The sequence below is a fragment of the Euprymna scolopes genome, chromosome 2, assembly GCF_053919585.1.
Source record: "Euprymna scolopes isolate OS-2025 chromosome 2, ASM5391958v1, whole genome shotgun sequence".
In the NCBI taxonomy this organism is placed as follows: domain Eukaryota; kingdom Metazoa; phylum Mollusca; class Cephalopoda; order Sepiida; family Sepiolidae; genus Euprymna; species Euprymna scolopes.
In genome coordinates, this window is record NC_136483.1 from 103,129,199 (window position 1) to 103,153,575 (window position 24,377).

The 24,377-nt window shown below is 35.7% G+C and overlaps 1 protein-coding gene across 4 annotated transcripts in view; it reads right to left on the reverse strand.

Moving 5' to 3' along the window:
- Positions 1 to 24,377, reverse strand: part of LOC145293703 (ubiquitin-associated and SH3 domain-containing protein B-like) — a 425,494-nt gene that overhangs the window by 70,949 nt on the left and 330,168 nt on the right. For all 4 annotated transcript variants that reach the window (XM_080140136.1, XM_080140145.1, XM_080140162.1 and 1 more), the window contains one exon: positions 896 to 949. In XM_080140136.1, coding sequence (XP_079996262.1) covers positions 896 to 949 — 54 coding nt within the window. The remainder of the gene's footprint in view (positions 1 to 895; positions 950 to 24,377) is intronic.

Sequence of the window (24,377 nt, forward strand, 5' to 3'; positions counted from 1 at the left end):
GAAATGTGGCAAAGAGAGAGAGAGAGAAATGTGGCAAAGAGAGTGAGAGAGAGAAAGGTGGCAAAGAGAGTGAGAGAGAGAAAGGTGGCAAAGAGAGTGAGAGAGAGAAAGGTGGCAAAGAGAGTGAGAGAGAGAAAGGTGGCAAAGAGAGTGAGAGAGAAAGGTGGCAAAGAGAGTGAGAGAGAGAGAAAGGTGGCAAAGAGAGAGAGAGAAAGAAAGGTGGCAAAGAGAGAGAGAAAGAAAGGTGGCAAAGAGAGTGAGAAAGAAAGGTGGCAAAGAGAGTGAGAGAGAGAGAAAGGTGGCAAAGAGAGAGAGAGAAAGAAAGGTGGCAAAGAGAGAGAGAGAAAGAAAGGTGGCAAAGAGAGAGAGAGAAAGAAAGGTGGCAAAGAGAGAGGGAGGGAAAGAGAGAGAGAGAAAGAAAAAGGTAGCAAAGAGAGAGAGGTAGAGAGAAAGAGAAAGGTGGCAAAGAGAGAGAGAGAAAGAAAGGTGGCAAAGAGGGAGAGAGAGAAAGAGGTGGCAAAGAGGGAGAGAGAGAGAGAGAGAGAGAGAAAAGTAGCAGAGAGAGAGAAAGGTAGCAAAGAGAAAGAGAGAGAGAAAGAAAGGTGGCAAAGAGAAAGAGAGAGAGAAAGAAAGGTGGCAATGAGAAAGAGAGAGAGAAAGAAAGGTGGCAAAGACAGAGGGAATAGTGGTAGAGAGAAAGGTGGTAATTAGATGGAGGTAGTAAAGAGAGAGAAAAGTGGTAGAGTAAGAGGGGGATGAAGAGAGTAAGAAGGTGGAGTAAAAAGAGAGAGGGAGAGGTAAAGAGAGAGAGAGAGAGAAAGAAAGAGAGGGGAGAGAAAAAGAAACAAAAAGAGAAAAAGAAGGGGGGTATAGTGCATGCTAAAATAATTCTTACCAATCTGCAGCAGCCTGTGCCCCTTGATTTCCAGTTGCAGCAATTGCTTTTTCACTGTAAATAGAAACAATAAACAAATGAAAAATCACATGATAACCATATCAGGAAGATTCAAACAAAGACGAATCTATTTTAAGATACACCCGCCCTATCTGCACACTTAGCAACAAAAATTCTATTTCAAACTGAAGCATAACTGACTGACAAAGTTTCTCATATAGATGCAAGTACACATGAAAAATGTTAAAATGCAGTTATGACATTTCATAAACTGCAACGGCTAGTAAATTACGCAAAAGGAATTTATATAAACTTTTGTATTTAAAATATTAAGAATTGGATTTAACAGCATTTCCACACCGTCATATCATTCACACTGATGCTGCTTTGGGCAAACTGTTGATGAGTTTGCCCAACACCTCGTCCCATGCAGATTCAATGCCGGTCATCTGCCTTAATATTCCGCACGAAAAAGTCATAGTGAAATGAGGTCTAAATTCTGTTGGGTTTCACACTGTCAAGAAATGAAAACTTTGCCAGCAGTTTTGTCACTGCAGCTTAGTTTACTGAAACACACACAAAAAATAGATAAAAAAAAATAAATAAAAAAAAACAACTATAATTCACAAACTGGTTGTTACATTTTTCACTATCAGTTGAAACGTTAAGCATTCTACATCAATATATTTCATGTTTCATACTTTAATTTGAAAATACTATTTAAAAACAAAAACACTAATTTGAACAGGTTTCTGGGTGTTTTTAATGTATTTGGCATATTTTGGTGGTGACGTTAGTTGCCAGTTGAGTTCAAGCGGTCAATTACTGACTTCCGATTCCTACAATGCACTAGCACCAAAAGATACTATTAGTCTTTCTCTACTCTATCAAATTTTATTAATTCCATTGATCATTTTCAATCCTTTCATATCATCACCATTTAACTGACAACCTGTCCATCTCATTAACTCAAGTGTCTTCGAATGGCATTTAGCCTTGATAACTCGTAATTCATTGGTAAATAAAAACAAAAACAAAAAAAAGAACAAGTTATTTAACATTGAATAAAAATTTGAATTTTTTATTTCAATCAATTATGGCTGCATGTAAATAAAACATTGCGTTCTAGTCACGAAACCTTTTTCATAATTGGAGAAGGACAGAAAGAGGGAGGAGAAGGGGAGAAAGAGGCTCTTCTATTCTCTAGAGCCCCTTTCTCATACGAGAGACATTGTTAGTCTTTCTCCACTTTATCAAATTTTATGTGTTGGTCCTCCGACAAAAGGAGGGTGGACCTGTAAATTCACCCTTGTCTGTTTGTCTGTCCGCACTTTTTTCAATAACTATGCCTTGGATTTTTTTGAAATTTTGTACAAACATTAAACATGATATGAATGAAAAAGTAACAGAACGGATTTTCCGGGGAAAACTCTGGTTGCCCTCCCCTAGGGGTGCTTTTTGGGTTAAAGTTGCTAAAATTAACACTTTTGTGCTTATTAAAAAAATTGATGCCTTGGATTTTTATAAAACTTTCTGAAAAGTTGTAACTAACTGATTTCTATATAATTTTGTCTATACTTCACAATCACACGTTTTTATGAACACCACCCCACAACGTAACAATGACAGGAAGTGATAACAATGGACTTTAGGAAAAGAGGGATAAATAAAGACCTGGCCAGAGATAGGTTAGTTTGGAAATCAACTTCTCAGAGCCATCCAACGCATGCTAGCTTGTAAAACGGACGTTAAACCAATGATGTTAACACATATATTTGGATGGCAAAGTGATTGAAACGTTTTGTTACCTTGGTGATACCATTGGAGCACAGGGCAGAGAAGGTGTTAGTGTGATTGCAAGAGTTAAAAGTGGATGGAAGAAGTTCAGAAAATTTCTGCCATTACTAAGCAGCAGAGAGTTACCATTATCAACCAAGGAAATGTCTATCAAGTATATGTATGCAATGTGATGAGCGAAGTGAAAACTGACCAATGAGGTATGAGAACATCCATTGGACAGTTTCAGGAGATCTGTACAAAACGAGATCGTTGGTTTGGTCATGTTGAAAGAATGGATAAGAATGTTTGGAGTAGTAGATGTAGTGCATTTTCTTTTGCAGCATATCAATCCTTTTTGGGTTATTTAATCCCGAATCCAGTAATTTTGGTAAAAGTTTTTATGCTTCGTCATATCTTCAAATATTTATTCAAGGTATTTTGGTTGGATGTTTTGTAGTTGGAAAACTGTTTTTGTTTCTGACTTGGCAGAACATGATTGAGTTTTGAAAAGGGAAAGGAACAAAACTAACATCAATGTTTGATGCATTTTAGGTCAGGAAACCAGCCTTATCTGGTAGCATCAGTTAGTAGATGTAGGAAAGTCGAGGTATAGAATCAGTTGGCAAGAGAAAGCGAAGAAAAACATAGGTGATGACGCTTTTATGATTAGTAAAGAATTGGCCAGAGATAGGTTAGTTTGGAAGTGAATTTCTAAAAACAGACGTTAAACTGATGATGACGATTACGACTCTAAAAGCCAAGGAGTTCTGCTTACAAAGTATATAACTTATTTTATCTACATTCAAGAAGAAACTTAATTGTGTAAACACAATTCGAGACAGAACAAGAACAAAAGCTGTAAAGATTGTATTCTGACAAGTTGAAGGTTTAGGAGGTCAGCTTGGCACTTCATGACTAATCATAAGATAATAACACATTGGAAATTTGAGCTTTAACAACCTTTTTGCATCTCAGACAATAAAACGTGAACGAAGGAAGTAAGACTGATGTTTTCGATAAACATACATACATATATATATATATATATATATATATATATATATATTAGCAAGCTACCCGGTCGTAAAATACGTTTAAATATGAATTTTGATTAATGTAGATTTCATATTTATTATTATACTGGCAGTTCAGCCCGGCTTTGCTGGGGCCTATGTACTGTTTATAACTTTATGTGCATATGTATATATTAAAAAGTTTGACTTATGTTCAGGTAACCTACATCTAAAATTTCAAGTGTTAAGACCCAAAATTGGAAGAGGAGTTTGGTAGAGTCTGCAAAGGTAAACTCAACTTTGACTTCTTGGCAGCCAAATTATTGCCTAAAAACTGATTAAAAACTTGCTGCATGTCTGAATACCCTTTATGTAAAATTTCAAATGTTTAGAACCAAAATTGGAAGATAGTTTGCTAGACACCGCAAAGGTAAAATCTTTTGAACTTTGACACCTTTGCAGCCAAATTTTTTACCAAAAAACGATTAAAAAGCTTGCCCTATGTCTGAATACACTTTATGTAAAATTTCAAATGTTTAGACCAAAAATTGGCCGAGTAATTTGGTAGAGACTGCAGCGGTCAATTTTTTTTAACTTTGACTCCATAACATTTACTGTTTTGGACTTAAATCAAATTAAAAAGTTTGATCCAAGTTCAAGTAACCTACATTTAAAATTTCAAGTGTTTAGATCCATAATTGACGGAGGAGTTTTGTAGAGTTTTCAAAGGTCAAATTGTTGAACTTTGACCCCTTAAACGACAAATTTCTACCCAAAAACGGATTAAAATGTTTTCCTAAATCTCAATACCCCCTATATAGAGTTTCGAGTCTGTAGACTGAAAATTGACAAAGTAGCTTAGTAGGGAAATGTACACAGACACACACACACACTATTTCACTTTTATAGATATAGATTATATTAGATCCAATATATAGTAATGATTTAAAAGTTAAAAAATATATTTTAAATGACTTGTATGCCACCACTGAGAATCGAAACCGACACATTTAGCTTACGATTTACTTTTTCTTTTGACGTTAATGCTATGAAGACATGTTTGCTGCAAGGCTAAAAATTAAAACATGAACCAATAGCTATTACGTTGCGCATGCATATTCGTAATCCGTCCTTCACCTGGCAAATTCCATTTCTTTAATTTTCACACTTTTTCACATATTTTCCCCGGCTAAAACTCAAATATAAAGTTTTGCATAGGTTTGAATACCCTTTATATTAAGTTTCATGTCTGTAGACCAAAAACTGACACAGGAGTTTAGTAGGCCAAATTTTTTAAGCAAATATATATACGCATACATAAATATATATAGAAAGAGGTTTGTGTTTACTATAACCTTTTTACGCAAATATTACACACGTATAAATCATGTAGAATATCTCCATGAATATAATTACACATAATAGTTAACTAAAGATGATCATCTCATAAAACCCCCCCCCCCGAAAAAACTAATAGAGAATTAATTAAAATGAATGTTTAAAAGAATATGCAAGTTAGCAAGATCTTTTGCAAATGAATGCAATTCCACGATCCATATTTAAAAATTTTTTTTACATAGGCATCGCCACTTATCAAGGCCAAGAGGCCACTCGAGGATAAGGGTTAAAGAGTGTATAATAGTCATTGGACATTATAGTAATTGTTAGTAATGGATTTTCGATAAATTTGTAAACTTATATGGAACGGCTCATCAAAAACTTGTTTACGTTAGACTTGAAGACAACCATATTGTAGTCAGCTGAAAAGCAGGAAAACGGAAGACAATTCCATAGGCGTGCAGTTCTAAGAAAGAAGCTTTCTTCATGGAATCTGCGTTTATGTTTAGGCACCGATAACGAGTGGGGGAAATTATTGATAGTGTTTTCTGCTAGACGGGTGTTTCTTGTGAAAGTTTGGGAAAGGGGGACCACAGATTGGAGCTTAGCCGAGCACTTGCCATGAAAATAACGATAAAGCAAAGACAAACTCGCAACGTCTCTTCTGTGAGAAAGAGGTTGCAAGGAAGAGAAAAGGACATCCCCTACGAGGCTACAAAGTCTATTTTGAACTCTATCAACGCAGGATAAGTCCTTTCTAGCAGCTCCTGCCCAGATGTGGAAACAGTACTCCATCCTTGGACATACCTGGCTCTTCTATAGATAGAGAATTGCATCAGCAGGGAGATATCTACTGGATCGATAGAAGGATCCCACCATTTTTTCAGCGGCTTTGGCAACGGATTTATGTATGTGTTCCATTTAAGATCAAGAGTAAAGGTCAAGCCCTGAAGCTTGTCAAAACATGAGGCCTCCTCAAGACGAGAGCCATCCATTTCAATTGATGCCAGATCGGGATCAGAGCGTTGATGATGTAAAGATAAAAACTTGGTTTTAGATGCATTAAAAGTAACAAGCCACCTCTTTCCCCATTGTACCACTTGCTCAAGATCAGAGGAGAGAGAGAATCGAAGAGAACTTGGTCGTTTACAGATTTAAATGTGCTACCATAGATAGTAGTGTCATCAGCATAAATGTCTATGAATGATGTAAGGATGTGATTTGGAAGATCATTAATGTAGATCAGGAAGAGAGTTGGGCCCAGGATGGGCTCCAGCATTAATACTTTTGATTTCTTCCAATCAACCACTACTCTTATGAACCTATCAGAGAGAAATGATTTAATAATTGAGAAGACATTTCCAACTATACCGTAGCTGGAGATCTTGTGAAGTAAACCTTTGTCATACTCTATCAAAGGCCTTTGATATGTCAAGAGCAATTGCCCTAGAAGGTAGCCTCCGTTGAGAGATTCACTAATCCTATGAGATATAGCTGTAAGCAGATCTGCTGTAGATCTACGAGGGGCGTACAATAAGTAATGCCGCTGACCCACTTCCAGTTGTCTGATCTAGCTGAAATTTTGCATGTGCATGATTTATATCTCTACGGGTTATGTGGCAAATTACAGCTCTGAACTAATTGTGATTTCTGTTTTACAGGTGTTTGAACTGAATCAGGTGTGAAATGGAGTCTGTTGAATGTCGAGCAGTGATCCGGTTTTGTATTTGAAAGGACGCACACCACAAGAGACTTTTGATGAAATAAAAGAAACTTATGGTGATAATGCCTCATCATATGACCTTGTAAAACGCTGGAATCGTGAATTCAAACATGGCCGGAAGTCTGTGGAAACAGCTCCCAGACCTGGTCGCCCCCCCCTTCTGCCATTGATGAGGCATCTGTCCGTCAAGTTGAGGCTGCCATTTTGGAAGATCGGCGGATTACTATTCGCCAAATAGCCCAAGATATCAAGATTAGTACAGGGTCTATGGGAACTATCATTCATGACCATTTGCATATACATAAGGTGTCTGCCAGATGGATTCCCAGGTTGCTCACACCATTCCAGAAGCGAGAACGTGTCGAGTGCTCGAGGATGAATTTGAAGATGTGCCAAGAAAATGAGTTAAAGTTTTTAAAAAGACTGATTACACAGGATAAAACCTGGGTCCATCACTATGATCCAGAGACCAAAGCCCAGTCAATGCAGTGGAACCATTTGGACTCACCACCTCCAAAGAAGGCAAGGGCGCAGCCCTCTGCTGGCAAGGTCATGCTCACAGTCTTCTGGGACCAGGACGGAGTAGTGATGACAGATTTCCTGGCAAAGGGTACCACAATTACAGGAGCCTATTATGCTTCACTTTTGAGGAAATTAAGGGAAGCTATCAAAATCAAGAGGCGGGGCAAGATTAGCAAAGGTACCCTCCTCCTGCAGGACAACACTCCGGTCCACAACTTGCATGTCGCCAGATCAGACGCATGGGCGTGTGGTTATAAAATACTCCCCCATCCTCCCTACTCTCCTGACCTTGCACCCTCTGACTTTCACCTCTTCCCAGCCATGAAGTTGTTTTTGAAAGGAAAGCGTTTCCCAAATGATGCAGCCTTGATTTCTGAAGTCACATCGTGGTTGGAGGACCAACCTGGGCTGTTCTACAAAAACGGTCTCCAGAGCTGCATCAAACGATGGGAGAAATGCATAACTCTGGGTGGTTTCTATATAGAGAAAGACTAATAACTGCCCCAAGTTTTGTTGCTTTACTGCTATGGGAAGTGGGTCATGGGCATTACTTATTGCACGCCCCTCGTAGCAGAACGGAAACCATATTGTGTGTCACTAAGAAGATTATTTTTGCTGAGATGGTTGATTACTTCTGTATTCAACACAGATTCCAGCAACTTATAACGCATAGGATACTTATTGGCCTGTACTGAGAGGGAGATGAGCGATCACCTGAATTCTTAAATACAGGGCATACTGATGAGATTTTCCAGGGTGATGGGAAGTAATTCTCCTTAAGACAACATTTAAACAGTTTTGTAAGGATGGGCGCTAGTTCAGGTTGAAGTCCTTTGAGTACTATAATTGGAATACTGTCAGGGCCGGTTGCTTTACTGGAATACCGTCAGGGCCGGTTGCTTTACTGGAATCAAGGTATTTGATTAGCTTGGCAACATCACGTACAGATATTTGTATATCACATAGCATGTTTTCTGATACAGGAGGAAATAATATTGTATTTCCTTTTCAAATAAATAGAAAAAAAACTTTTTAAAATGAATATCAATACACAAAAAAGGAATATATATATATATATATATATACTACCATGGGTACCCAGCGTTACCTGGGTTGACATGAAGTTCCGTTTGAAACACACCTTTATACTAATCATTTTCATCATGGGCAACGTGGATACCCCCCCCCTCAATAAAAATAAAAGAACGGATGAAAACATGTAAATGTAATCGCCCCAAAAAAGAAGAAGTATGTGATACCCTCTCCACCAGATATTTCGGCAGAAGGGCTATAAAGAGTAGAAACTATTCTCCGGATATTGAGCACTGGAAAGAACCCCCCCCCCCCCAAATAATTAAAAATAAATCATTACAACTTTTGTTTCAATAAAAATAGAAAAAAATAGCAGCGAATGCCCGTGCAATTGCAAAAAAAAAAAAAAAAAAAAAAAAAAAAAAAAAACTACCAAAAATTAATTCCAAACACAAATTAAATTTTTTGTCATTTTATATTTCTAATGTAACTCCCCCCCGCCCCCCAAAAAATGAATTTGTCATATTTTGGGCTTCCATCTGTTTATAAATTTTTTAGGTGAAAGTACAGAAAGGTTTAAAAAAATAATTAAATTAATCGTTATTTTATATTTCAAATGTAATTCCCTCCCCCACCACAAAAACAAAAAAAAATTGTATTTGTTAACTCGATTGCCAAACTTGAAAAAATGTTAGATGACATGTTTCGTTGAACGCTTTGTAGCCAAAAAGTGGGTGCTCATTTTACATTAAATTTATATAGAAAAGTGATTCCCCACGCTAAAATGTTAATTTTCTTTGTTTTTCAAAATTTCTTCTTTCATATTATTTATAAAGACTATTTAAACGTATTAGACCCCCCAAAAGTAGGCCTTACTTTTTTTTAGGGGTTAAATGATGCTGGGTCACGTAAAAATTGACCATTTTTAATTTAGGATATTAAATAAATCACACTTGCTATGGTATAATTATTATAATAAATCCTGAGTAACACCGATTAAATTTTATAAACCAAAAATAAAAAAAAAAGAGCAGATAATGTATGGAATGATGGATTTTGCTCACATGGAAAATTGGCCCTGTGTCAGATTAACTCTGCCCTCGTGTGGATGCAAGTAAATGAGGACATTAGTTTCAATTATTTTTCTCTAACAAATAAAAAAGGACTTAAAAATGACTAACAAATAAAAGAAGTTACTTAAAAATTAATAAGCGAAAATAAATTTCCTCCAAATTAAAAAATAAAAATAATAATTCAGCTTAGAAGAATATTTCTAAATAAAAAACAAATCTATTACAGAAAATATTTAATAACGTGCTCCATTTAAAACAATTTTTCAATTAAACTATTACAGTTATTTCTCCTTTGGTTTTCTGGTTTGAAAATTAAACGGTTTCAGATTTCAGATAAAATAAGTTAAATCAAATATAAATTAAACTAAATAATTAAATTTTTTTTAATTAGTACAGTTGAAACGAAGCTATTATGTCGAATAAGTAATATTGAGCTAATTATTTAAATAGATTTATTTTAATGAGATATGCTAATAACCGTAACTCAATCAATGTAGATGTGGTTTGAAGAATGCTATATATAGAAATTACGTATAAACTATGTCTCCTTTGACAGAAGTATCCTATCATGGGTATTAATATTTCTTGACCAGGAGAGGCGTACACACATATGACCTTTATATTTCTTTGATCATTGGGAGTTGTACACGCAGACAAACACACACACACGAACGCTACTACTTTAGATAATAAATCATGACTGTCTTATCAGATGAGTGCCACTTCATTTAATATCCGTTCATAGGCCTGCAGATAGTTCTATAGTTCCTATTAAAGGATTACATACCATTGAGCAGACTTGTCACTCATGGGCCTCGATGAAGCCAGAAGGTACAAAAACTTGCATCATTGTTTCAAATCTTGCTATGACTAATAATTACGACCTAATGCGAGACTACAGGCTATCTTACTTAACAGTTGGAAAATACCAACAACCTTTTTTTGTATTCACTTTCTTGTACAATATATTCTTTTCTATGTATACCCTTTGTCAGAGTCTTTCTTTATGATCCTTTCCTAGGACTACAACAACTGATGATAAGGTATTCAAACCAACAACATGGTATTCCAAAGTCCACCTCAACACCGATCTTGTGTATTAGAATGAGAACGTGAAAAAGTATTTAGAGAGATAGAGAAAACTGACTTTATGATAAGCAAAAAGAGCAATAGATCTAATGATTGAACTCCAAGAAAGATTTGATCAGAAAGATCAAGAAGTTTTAGAGTCAATGCCCAAGTGAATAGATGGCTGTTTTCAAGATTTCCACCACCCTATAGGGGTTAGAAGGGGAACAATTGCTGTAAAAAGTGAACCCAATTCCAGAAAAATAATGGAGTTAATCAATTATTTATTTGCAGACTGTTATCCTTGTTTTAATAGTTGTTGTTGTTTCACCACGTTTCAGCCAACTATTCCTCTGGCCTTCTTCAGATGGTTAACCGCGACGGGATAGGAATGCCGAGTCTCTTCACTGTATCCTCAGTAATTACTGCATTTCATAGTTGTTGTTGTTTCACCACGTTTTAGCTAACTAATCCTGTAGCATGCTTTGGGTAGGATTGAAACCGCTATCTTCAGACAATGCTCACCTGGAACTGAAGAGATTCAATGCCTCTATCCACTGTGCCACAGGCTCCAAAGTTATTGGTTTTTTTTTTAATTGCTTCCATTAATGCAGCTACAAGAAGAAAAAAGAACAGAATCTCTACAAGTGCTACTGTCACTACTGCTAAGATATGTCACTACCCAATGAGACAACTACTTATGTATCAATGAGAGAAACTTAGTTGCATTCGGTGAACAAACACATGATGGTTTTTCTTTCTTCTAGATGAGTTGCTGTACCAAGGATTGAGAATCTAGTCTATTAAGCTAAAATGGAGGCAAGACAGAAATTAGTAATTGACGAGAATCACTTGTTCTACTTGGCATTATTCAAGATCAATAATTGTCGGATTATAGTATTATATTTGGTAAGTGGTATACATTAAATCTCTTCGGACTACTACTGTCTTTATCAACATCATTTAATGTTATTGTGAATATAACCTTGATGAGGATAATAGTCCAAAACTTGCAGATGTAAATAATAAGTTTTTAAACTCTTTGATAAGAAAGTTGCAGACTAATGACTATATTTAGTGCAACCATAACCAATTAAGTACATAGTAAGATGCACATTTGTTAAGCTCAATCGCAGCATTTCTGTGAAGTCAAACCAAGTGGGAAAAACTTGGATACTTGAAGAAATCTATAAAAGAAAAGAAGTTGACGAAATAAGGAATCCTTGCGCTGACAGATTGGATTAGACAAGTTCATTAATAGGAGTTAATGAAATACCAATAACAATTAGATTCTCCTGATTGGCAATGCTAAACGTGTCTTGGAGCATGAGAGATTTAATACACATGTCCAATCCAACTGCGTATTGACTGACAGTTGACTGACATTTGCGAATAAATAGATTTAGTTCCTAATTGAAGTGGTACTTACTCTAGTTGAGTTGAATTGGCTTCTTCCAGAGGAGGAAGTTTTTTGGGAACATTAAATTCACAAGTGGACCCCAGTCGTTGTGGATCCCCCATCAGGAGATGACATTAAATTTTTGCAGTTCTTGCAGGGAAGTGTCAACATCCTCCTATTTACAGCACCTGGTATTCTCAAATGGTCACTCATATAATACTGACCAGACTCAACATTGCTTAACTTTGGTGATCTAATGAAAATTGGTGTGCAAAGACCACTTTTACCATATTTTGTAAAAAGAAAAGACTGACCTAAAAAATATGGCTTTATTGAAATTAAAGCAACTTGTATTTGGCCTCTCTCTTTGAGAAATAATGACTACCCTTTGAAAAAACGTTTGTGCACAGATGAAGTTAGAGTAAAGCAAGGGTCGCACACTTTTCTAAGCCAACATTACTCAAGTCCAGCGTCATGGAAAAATCCATGATGACAAAAAAGCACTGTGGAGATAAGCAGAGAAGAGGATTGGTGTTATGTAAGAGTTTTCTTTCTTCTAGAAGAGTTGCTTTATCGAGTATTGTGAAGCCTTGTCTATTTGACTTCTAGCTGGAGGGATGATAAATTCATAAATCAAATTCTAAAGATATTAAAGAAAGTGTATTTAAAGCACCTGGTATGCCCACATAATCACTCATCTAAGTTCTAACCAGACTCAATGTTGCTTAACTTTGATGATTCAACAAAAACCAGTGTGTCAATATGTTAAAAAAAACAAAAAAACATTAACACTTTTCAGTACTGATTCAGAATCTTACCCAAGATAATATTGACATTTCACGGCAGTTTATGGTAAACTACTGGAAAAAGCCAATGTGATTAGTCAATCAGCAGATGATGTTTTTGTTAATGGGGGTGGGGGGAAATCACTTATACTATTCTTAAAAAAAAAAAAAAAAATTGTTTTCGATCATAGTTGTTTCCACGAAAATAAAAATTCTTTTATATATTTAAACTTACTCCAAACTTGTGTTAAAACTTTATTTACAGCGTTTTAAATTTATTGTTCGTCAGTATTCATGTAGACTTTTTTGCGGCTGCTTAGCGTAAACTGCCGGAAGATGCCAACGTGGCCTGAGGCCAGATTCTTGATCAGTACAGACTTTTCTAATAAAGACTGATTGATATGATATTATACCAAATACAAGGATTGGATTCGGTTCTAAAATCAAAACAATAAAAACTGCTTGCAACCTGTAAACCAGGAGACAAAATAAAGTTTTTTTTATTATATACAGTGACCAGAAAGAAATGTAACCCATAAAATTATTAAAATTAATAATCCTTTTCTAAATCCAATAACATTTGGTACAAATAAATTTCAGTCTTTGTCTGACTTGTCCACCAGGTTTCAGCCATAAATGTTCAATAGTATTTATTTTATTCCTCTTCAATGTTTCAAATGTGTAGCTCTGTATTGATCAATATTGAGCACTACCTAGTGATTGTTGATTCAGGCAGCCTTGGGTGATGTGAGAGATAAGCAGTACTTTCAAAAGGAGGAAACAGTCTCCTACATGTTAAATAACTTGTTGAAATGGTTGTGAGGACACTTTGGTGATTGTTTCATGAGTATAAGGTGATTCTGAACAGACCTCAAACTCACCGGATTATAACCTCCCTGATCTTTATCTGTGGAGTTTCATATCTACTTACCTCCCCATGAGGTCAGAGTTAGAAACAAGGTCAGTTTTTAATGCGGAGGAAATCTAGCTTCCTAAAATAGGAATTGGAATAAAAACAAAAATTACCTCAGTCTAGGAGGATCTCTCTTACTGATCGAAGAAAGAAAATATAAAGTGTCGTAGCTGAACAGATACTGCACTTTGCTTCTAACAAAAAGAGATATTTATTGTGTGTCTATTATTACTGAAAAAAATTGAAAGTTGCTTCTGATTGATGTTATTTACTTGCCTCCCCACGAGGGCAGACTTAGACACAAGGTTGTTTTTTTAATGTGGGAAATACTTATCTGGTTTATTGATTGCTCATTAATGAAAATGTTACAATATGGAGAGGTGCCATGCCAGCCATTTGGACACCTAATCCTCCGTCAATCAAATCTCTACATTAATAAAAATGTCTCTTGTATGTGTGAGTTTGTGTTTCTCACCTCTATACAACTTACACACTTTTTTTTATTTTAATATTAATCGATTAATTATTGAAATAAAAAACTTTAAGAAACTCAGCGAAAGTCTCCTTGTGTCATTCTTCTTCATTGAAATGAAGAGAAGCTGAAGAGAATTAAAAAAACAAACAAACTGTATAAACGCTCCACATATAGACTTTTATTTGGTTTATTGGTTACTCATGGACGAAAACGTTACATTTGCTGAGAATCAAGTTAGTCACTTCTAAAACCAAAAAGGCGGAAAGTATCTTTGGAAGATAAATTCTGAGCATTTTTCCATGGAATAAAACGGCATTTGTAAACAGAGCTATGTGTTATATTAAAATCCAAACAATCCTTGAAATTAAAGAAACAATAAAAATTCCAAGCATTTCTCTATAGAATAAAATAGTATTTGTCAACAGCAAACAAAACTATGTGCCATCATTAAAACTAAAGCTGCCATCATTAAACAACCCAAACAAATAAAGAAACAACAAAAAAGAATGGTTAATATAAAAAAAGAAAATATTCTTTTGCAAAGCCATATGCAAGTCAGTTAACTGTTTGACTTAGATTGTATGTATGTCAACAGCATTCACCCGAGGTTGTTTGAACCGACTTCTTTCAAAGGAGGAAGTGTCAAAGGAATATTAAATTCATACGCGATCCCCAGTCACATATATATTCCAGTCATGATGATATCAGGTTATTACAGTTCTTGTAGGGAGGTGTCGATGTCCTCCTACACACAATGCTTGGTATTCCCAATTGGTCACCCATCTGGTACTGATCAGGCTCAATGTTGCTTAACTTTGGTGATCTAATGAGAACCGATGTGCCAATGTTATTTTGTTGTATATTCCAACTTAGATTACATATACCTAACTAGTATATCAAAGATGGGTCACTTGTGGTGTAAATTTGGAAAGAGCCCTTTGATCTCTGTGTTAAAGCAGGAAATGACAACTTTATAAATACAAAAATTAAAATTGACCTCTCAAATAGTTTACTAAATGATAACCAATTGCGTTCATGCTGCAAACAAAGCAAGGACCTCCCTATTTCTCATTCGACCTTCCTTCTGCAAACTCATCTCTGAAATATTTGTTCCTCCTTAATGTTAGAGTATGGTGTCTAGGCCTCTGTTCCTTTTCTAATGTGTGATATCCAGTACCCGGAGCGAGTTCTATGACTGGCTATTTGACTTGTGTAGAGACTATGGGATCTGCTCTACAAAAGTCGAGCTAAGACGCTTAACCTTTCCTCCTCTGAGAGTTTATGTTTACAGGAGTGATCTCATGTTGGTCCACAATCTTCTTAATGGTCACTACGTTCTCTCTCAAGAATTTACTCTTGCATCAGTAACCGATTCACTGTCGATTTTGATTGAACCAAAGGAACATCATTTTCATAATAAGGATCCTCAGACTCCAGAACGGACTTCCAGTGAACTGTTGTAAACAATGCCGCAATTCAAGGTGAAATTAATCTGATTTTGTCCCAAAATAAGTGTAAACATTAAATATTGCAATAATGTTTAGTTTTACTTTTATTTTCGTCTGTCATCTATGTTATTTATGGAAATTAGGATCTGGACAACGTGGGGTATCCCTGCTAGTCATTTATAAATTTAAGAGTAAAAAAAAAAAAGTATTTATGCAAATTAAAAAAAAAAGAAACGAAAATGGGCGAAACAATGCTAGATAGGTAGAGATCACTGCGTATATTTGAGTACATACAAGAAAATCCATATGTAAATAGGCTTAATGTGCAAATGTGTATGCATAAAAATAGAATGCCTACATTTAAATTCTATAATTGATTAAATAATTGCAGTATTACATACTGTTGCAACAACTGATTCTGCAGCAATTGATGGCCTGATGCCTCTTTTTTAATCCAGACAACATCACGAGAGAAAATTTGATAATTTTATTACCGTCAGATTAATTTACTGGGTGGCCAACGAATTGCTCATTGTACAGTACATCATCAATTTGTTTGTACTGCACCTGCTGGTGTTAGTCTCACTTTATTTTTGAAATTATACTTTATTTTGCTTAAATTAAACCCTAGTTATAGCTTCACAAGCAAATTCAAGTGGCAGCTGTGATGTTAAATGAAAACACCAGTCTATTTCGATCAAAGAAAAAGATGTTTCTAACAATCTCTGATGCTTTAAGGGATACTGTAGATGTTATTTTCATGTTTCGGTTGATGTAACCCCAGACCTTTTTCGGGTATCTGCAAGGACCCATGATGTAGCGGATAAAATACTAGGTAAAATTCAGTTATAATTTACTCTTATGAAGATTGAACATTCAATTCTCAGTGCGGGTGACTATCACAATACGATTGCAAATTACTTAGTACTTCTACCCAATCATAGCTGATGGGATGAGAACGTGCTACCCCTGTAAATTAAATAAAAGATTTCATTTTAAAATTCTGTACAGATTCCAGAGTTTAACAAAATACACCCGAGGAAGGTCGGACAGGTTACATCAACTGAAATATTGTGAAAATTCATATAATACAAACAGAGTTATGGAATCATCTATATATAATATTCTGATTGCAGAAATTCCCCCTCTGGACCAAATTACCATAGGTTTGCACTGACAGATGCCATATACAATTTTTTATGTTTAAACTATCACCCAACATCTTATGTAACTTTCACACGCCGTTAAAGACACATTTATTCGTTCTAATAAAATTTTACATTATATCCTACAAGTGCCATCATCACGACCGACAACATATTTAGACAAAGTGGTTCAGATTTTTCCCTCTAACCCACAAGTACTCCCACTACCCCAGTGAAGACCGGGTAAAAATATGCACAATATAAATATATTGCCATGACACCCTTATTAACTGCATCATACACTGGTAGACATACAACTACCTTTACCCTTCCCTATTTGAAAATAATGATTTCTCTCCACTTACATTTCGGGTATTTTCATTGGGTGAAAGTGTAAAAATCTGTTATTCCGGTTTACACATTCATACTAAAAACGAATATTTAGCATCTTCATCAACATTGCCTCTACTTCTACACGAATCAACATTTTCCTGCATATTAAACCAAATAAAAATATGCTAGAACTCTCATAATCATAACTTTCCATAGTCACACACACACACACACACACACAATATCGTCGCACATTGTTTGAAAAAATATACTTACCTATCGTCACATTTCTGAGACTGTTTACATTACCTTACCGTAACATTTACTTTTTCATTAACAAAAAATATTCATCATAAAAGCTTTAGAAATAAGTTGCGGAATAGTCTTTCTGGAATGTTTTTAGTGATTGAACATACTGTTCGTTCATTAGTTTTAGCATCGTAAGTGTCCTAGATTATAAAACCAAATCTTAGTAAATGCGACAAGCTTTTTTTAATAATGTTGGTTTCCTGCATCCTAAATTATTGAATAACAAAATGAACAAATCTTAATGAACAAGAGGGATTTCCTAATGTTTGTTTTTAGCATCCAAACTTATGACACATTATGAACTAATCTTAGTAAACTTCCTTTTTTGTACATTTTTTTTTTTTTTTTGCTTTCAACATTATGAGATGATTAAATGAACAAATCTTCGTAAAAAGACGAACATCACTTTCTTAACGGTTTTTAGCGTCCAAAATTATTACATGACTAAATGAACGAATCTTGAACAAGACAAATTTCACTTGTTTTATGTTGATTTTTAGCGTCCAAAATTTTGACAATGACTAACTGAACAAATCTTAGTAAACGAGACAAACTTTTTTTTTAATGTTTGGTTTCAACGTCCTATATTATGACATGAAAATTTAAACAAATCTCTTCCCACTCACAAGATTCCGAGAGCCGTTCTTAATATGGGGATGTTGTGCCTGACCAGAGGAGGTTTGGGGGTCCGTTCCGAAAGCCGTTCTTAGTATGAAAAGTTTGGAGGTGTCCATTCTAAGAGTCGTCCTTACCATGAGGACCTTGGGGGTTGGGCGACAGCGACAACAGTACTTTACTGTTTTTACAGGGGGTAGGAGGGATTATAGAGCATGTTTTACCTTAGATCCACCTGCAAACTTTCCTTTAAAATGATGACTTTTAAAGGATTTCCGCTATACTGATTAAGAACATCTGATTTATATTTGCCGGATACAAGTAGTTTTCTCCATAGAAAGCCTATATTATGCACTTTATATCACTGGCTGCCAGATTAGTATGCACAGGCATGGATCAAATCTAATTATATCCAACAGACACTGTCATCCCCTAACTTATTTCTTGGTTCATAGTACTTGCGCGTTGGGATCTTGACAGCGACTATCAAAGTTAAATTTGTGGCAAATATTTTGACAGACAACCGCACTACCAAAATGGGGTGACCATTCCGAAAGTTGTTCTTAACATGGGAATATTGCCGGTGACCATTCCGAAAGCCGTTCTTAACATGGGAATGTTGCCAGTGACCAGTCTAAAAGCCGTTCTTAACATGAGGAGGTTGGCTGTTGGGCAACAACAATAACCATACTTTCAATTGTTCTACGAGAGGAGAGGAGCATGTTGCAACTGGGCAATGCTAGTTTGCAGATCCTGCTAATAAGGTATAAACCCGCTTCCAAAGATTCCAACAATAGCAACTGCTAAAATTCCCAAATATCAGACTCCTTATTTAAAGGTTTTTGAATATTCAGATTGGATTCTTCAGACATGAAAAAAATTGACTTTATCTTCTAACATTCTTATATCAAAGTTCAACCCCGATTCCTTCCAAAACTTGCAACCTCAACAACCTTGGTATTAACATTTAGCATTTTTTAAAAAAATGGTATTCAGTTTATTTCATAATAATAATATAATAATAATAATATTATATATAATATTATACAAAAACTAACCTTCTTAAATGTTTCATGCAAAATACAAAAATACAAGTGATATATTATGCAGATTTCTAAGTCAAAACGCGTGATAGAAAACATGCATGAATATTTATGCCCGTTTTATTGTCAAGCATGGTTGTATCTCTGACTAATCTACAAGGCGAGTCAGAAGTAACTGGGCAGTCAAAACATTTTACTAGAAAAAAAAAAACAAAAAAAACCGAAATTTCTTGATATCAATAAATTTTATTATTTTAACAAAAAAAATATTCCAACTGCCCAGTTACTCGCTCTATGTTATCAATATTATTTTAAAGTTTTTGTTCACCTGCAAGATTTCGTCTTGTATGTGCGTGTGTGGAGGACAGGTGTATGTTCAGCCTCAAGAGATAATGGATAACCTCTCTAAGGGTGTCTATCTATTGTGAAGCATCTCTTCTGACCTGGCATTGCTTGAATCCAGTAGCAAGAAGTCTTGAAACCATTAGAAATAATAATATACAACACTTGGTATTCTCAAATGGTTACCCATTTAGACCTGATCAGATACAACATTGTTTAACCTTGTGATCTAATGGAAACTGTGATTATACTGTATATAAAGGAAGAGAAATGCTGTAAATTATGATACAAGTCACAAGATGTATGATGGGTGCTCATTCGGAAAATATGCCTTACGCATCGGGAATGACACCTAATCTTGACAAATTTGTTGTAACAATTGATACTGCTCTATTCACTTTAGCTTAGTTTAAATTGTGAAGTGGAGGAGAACTATATATATATATATATATATATATATATTGTTAAGAGAAACATTTTCACACCCTTCATATATATCAATTAAGCAGACACCCCTTCCCACACCCAATCCTTAGCAGACGGAGTCAAAATGAGGCTGGCCGAGCGACCTAGATTTCTACACCCACGCAATGACCTTCAACTGTCGCCAACAAGAAAAGCGCGGGAGAATCAAAGCAGTTCGACGAAGGCGGTGGACACGGAAACACGTGTGGGGGCATTCTGCTCGAAAAATGGAAACACCGCGGTTGATTCGCATGGTGAAAAAAAAAAAAAAAGGAAAACATCTCGTCGACTCGTATCGTGCCACAAAGGAACAATATATACCCACCTTGGCACTAATCGATTGGAATTCACGCCGTGCTGATAAGGAATAACATATATCCACCTTAGCATAAATGGATTGGAATTTACGAGAATCGATCCTTCAAACCAGCACCTCATAAAAGGGAAAGAAGCTTCGGGTGAATTGAACGTCGACTCAACAAAAGAAGTTAAGTAACTCTTTCTAAATTGTTTTTGCTCGATCAATTATGTGAACTGTTGAATGCCCCATGAAAAAAAGGAAAAAGAGGCTGGCCGAGCGACCTAGATTTCTACACCCACGCAATGACCTTCAACTGTCGCCAACAAGAAAAGCGCGGGAGAATCAAAGCAGTTCGACGAAGGCGGTGGACACGGAAACACGTGTGGGGGCATTCTGCTCGAAAAAATGGAAACAATGGCACTAATCGATTGGAATTCATGCCGTGCTGATAAGGAATAACATATATCCACCTTAGCATAAATGGATTGGAATTTACGAGAATCGATCCTTCAAACCAGCACCTCATAAAAGGGTGAATTGAACGTCGACTCAACAAAAGAAGTAACTCTTTCTAAATTGTTTTTGCTCGATCAATTATGTGAACTGTTGAATGCCCCATGAAAAAAAGGAAAAAGAAAAAGAAAAAAAATGGGGAAAAGAAAAGCAACCCTCGAACTAAGGTTTTTTTCCTAAATGCTGAATCCCCCCCCCCTGTTGATCGGCCCATAAGTAACATATCATTGACTATAAAAAAAAAAGGGAAAAAAGGAAGAAGAAAAAAAAGGGGGAAAGAAAAGAAAATAAAAAAAAATAGAGGAAAGAGGGAAAAACTATCTCTATATCTTGAGACTTTCAGTGTGACCCCCCCCTCTCTGAGTATCACTCATATCTCGTTGATTCTCATCGAAGAGAACAAAAAGAACCTTCCTAAGACAATCGAAATATCACTCACCCCCCCCTCTCCTTGTCCCAAATCATTGTCTGCATGTATATATTCTTTTATTCTTTTTTTTTTTTCATGTTATTTCAGTTATGATTTCAGTTGCATGTTCTGTTTTCGTAGTTACATTTTACCCGGTTCAATTTGTTTAAATAAATTGTTGATTTAATAACTCTCATACCCGTGTCGACTTGTGTCTCTTTTGTTTGCCTTACATCGCCACCCGTGAATGCCTCGAATATTTTCCACGACGATTCTGGTCTGAACCTGGACACTGTACCATAGAGACCGCATAATTTGCAGTCGGTACCCGTCAAACTTTTCTTTTTCTTAAAACGCGTGCCCGGCCTTGGGATTTTCTCTGAGAACTCCAACCTTGATACCGTACAGGGAGGTTCTCGTCAAGAAACAGGCTCGTGGTACCGTCACAATATATATATATACACATACATATAAAATGGTTGTATTGATTGGTTTCCTAGATGTAAATCCAACAAAACTCACATGATTATTAAAGAGTGTTCGATGCAGGACAGAACTAGTATATAGTCTGTTTATTATACAAACATTATTGGTTACATATGTGCATACATGTTTCAATGAAATCTCAATTCAAGGATAACACCTCATCAGACCAAAAGAGAATCGATATTGAAATGCGAGATAAAATTACATTGGTTTTATAAGATATTTGGGTGTGATTAACGTTCTGGAAGAAAGTGGGGTGTATACTTTGTGAATGTGAGCAGTGGGGGTATTTTTGGAGGGTGATGTGGTGAAGGAAGGGAGTAGGGGTGAGGGAGGAGAGGTAGGTATGATTTTGTGTGGTTAAGCTGTCACAGTGGAGAGGTGTTGGTATTCTTTTCACTTGGCGGTTGTTTATTGACCTAAGCTTTTGCTTTGATCTAAAGTAAAGTTATACTCATATCATCGCTACTTCCCTACCTTAGGTTTTTATGTGCTCAATATCTGGAGAATAACTTCTCTTTGTATCCCTTCTGCCGAAATACATGGCGGAGAGGGTGTCACATACTTCTTTTTTTGGACGATTACATTTTCATGTTTTTATCTGTTCTTTTATTTTGTAAATTGTTCTGGGAGTATAGATGTTGCTCATGATGAAAGTGATCAATATCCTTAGTATAGCAGGTGTGTTCCAAACGGAACTTTCTGTTAACCCAAGCAACACCGGGTATCCATGCTAATATATATATATATATATATATATATATATATATATATTCCAGCAAATATTATTAAATGCAACAGAGACACTTTGCTTTATGATTCTTTTTTTTTTAATTTTTCGATTTTCCGTATAATCTTTTTTGTATCAAAATCAAAAATATTAATAAAAGTTCCATAATTGTTGCTGTCACAAGCGCTTTCGATTCGTCCATGAATCATCATCAGGTGTTGAAGTAAAAGTGAGAAGGAACGAAAATGAGAATTAAAAGTTAAAACTAAAATATACAATAAGCAGCGATAAGTTAAAATATATAGAGTCGATGAAAAGTCGATTAAAAATTTGAGTATTAAAATCAGCAAGTTTGTGGACACCGTTAACAAAGTCCGTCCAATACGAATTACTCGAGGAATTTTAGGACGTTACTGCTTTTCTTGAATGCAATATCATTTATAGTGGGTTGAAGGGTTCTAATATGACGCTTCAAGAATTTTTAACGTTGTCCCGGCGAATAACCATGCAACTAAATAATACTAGTGCTATATATAAACATTTGATAAAAGACATAACTGTCCCCCCCTCCAATCTTAGAAAGGTCCTCGTTGACAACATAAAAATTATACAACATGAAAATAATATTAAAAATTTTTGAAGCGTCATATATTAGAACCCTTCAACCCACTATATATGATATTGCATTTGAGAAGAGCAGTAACGTTCTAAAATGTCTTGCATAGTTTGTATTGGATGGACTTTGTTAACGGTGTCCACGAATTTGTTGATTTTAATACTCAAATTTTTTAATCAACCTATATTTTTTAATTGACTTTTCATCGACTATATATTTTAACATCGCCGTTTACTGTATATTTTAGTTTTATGGAACTTTTAATATTTTTGATTTTTATACAAAAAAGATTATACGGAAAATCGAAAAATTAAAAAAAAGAATCATAAAGCAAAGTGTCTCCATTGCATTTAATGATATTTGTTTGAATGAAAAAATGCTGCCTAAATATACCAATATATATATATATATATATATATATATATGATTTTCAGAATGTGAGAGATTATATATAATAAATTCCACAGCCAAACAATCATAGCCAACAAGAGCCATGACAGTCAAAAAAATGGAAGTCCAAGACTCAAGTTTCGCCCTCATTTGGGCTCATCAGTTAGACACATCTGAACTCAGGATTCAAAACCTGAGACTCTTCCATGCGAGGCACGCACTCTACCAACTGAGCAAACGCTCCGCACACAAGAATTTTTATTAACCAACACAGATCAAGTAAACCGCATGTGTCTAACTGATGAGCCCAAATGAGGGCAAAACTCGAATCTTGGACTTCCGGTTCTTTGACTGTCATGGCTCTTGTTGGCTGTGACGTTGTTTGGCTGTGGAATTTATTATATATAATCTCTCACATTCTGAAAATCCTATCATAAGTTGCTCGCTTGGTTAGCATTGCTGGATGGCATCATCCTTTCGAGTTAAAACTCCTACTTGTGAGACATCGGCTTGGGGTTATTAGCTGGTTGGGTGACCGCGTCCCTTGTCGAGACGAAGTAGGTTCATTTCACAGTCAGATTTTGGTGCGGTTTACTTGATCTGTGTTGGTTAATTGAAATTCTTGTGTGCGGGGCGTTTGCTCAGTTGGTAGAGTGCTTGCCTCGCATGGAAGAGGCTCAGGTTTTGAATCCTGAGTTTGGATGTGTCTAACTGATGAGCCCAAATGAGGGCGAAACTCGAGTCTTGGACTTCTGGTTCTTTGATTGTCATGGCTCTTGTTGGCTGCGACGTTGTTTGGCTGTGGAATTTATTATATATATATATATATATATATATATATATATGAATTCACCTGCCATCCCTTTTCTAAGCGATGGAATCGTCCGATTGTGGAAGACAAAATACAAGCAAGCAAGGCCCACAACGTTTTATGATTATCTAGATTACACACATTCTTGACTTGTTGGGTCACAACCACTACTAGTGCTTATTCTACTTTGATTTAATGCATGAATTCATAAAGTATGAAATATTTATTAAGAGATTCTTTTTGCATGACTAAAAATGATGAGCGGTGTTTTTCAACTAGATGACATCCCTGGAAAGTGAGGAGGGTTTCAGAGTGAAATTGGCACCAGAGACACAAACTGGATCCAGCCCCCCCTCCCCCTATCTGGCATTGCCCAAGGTAAAAGCATAACAATTTCTATCCCTCT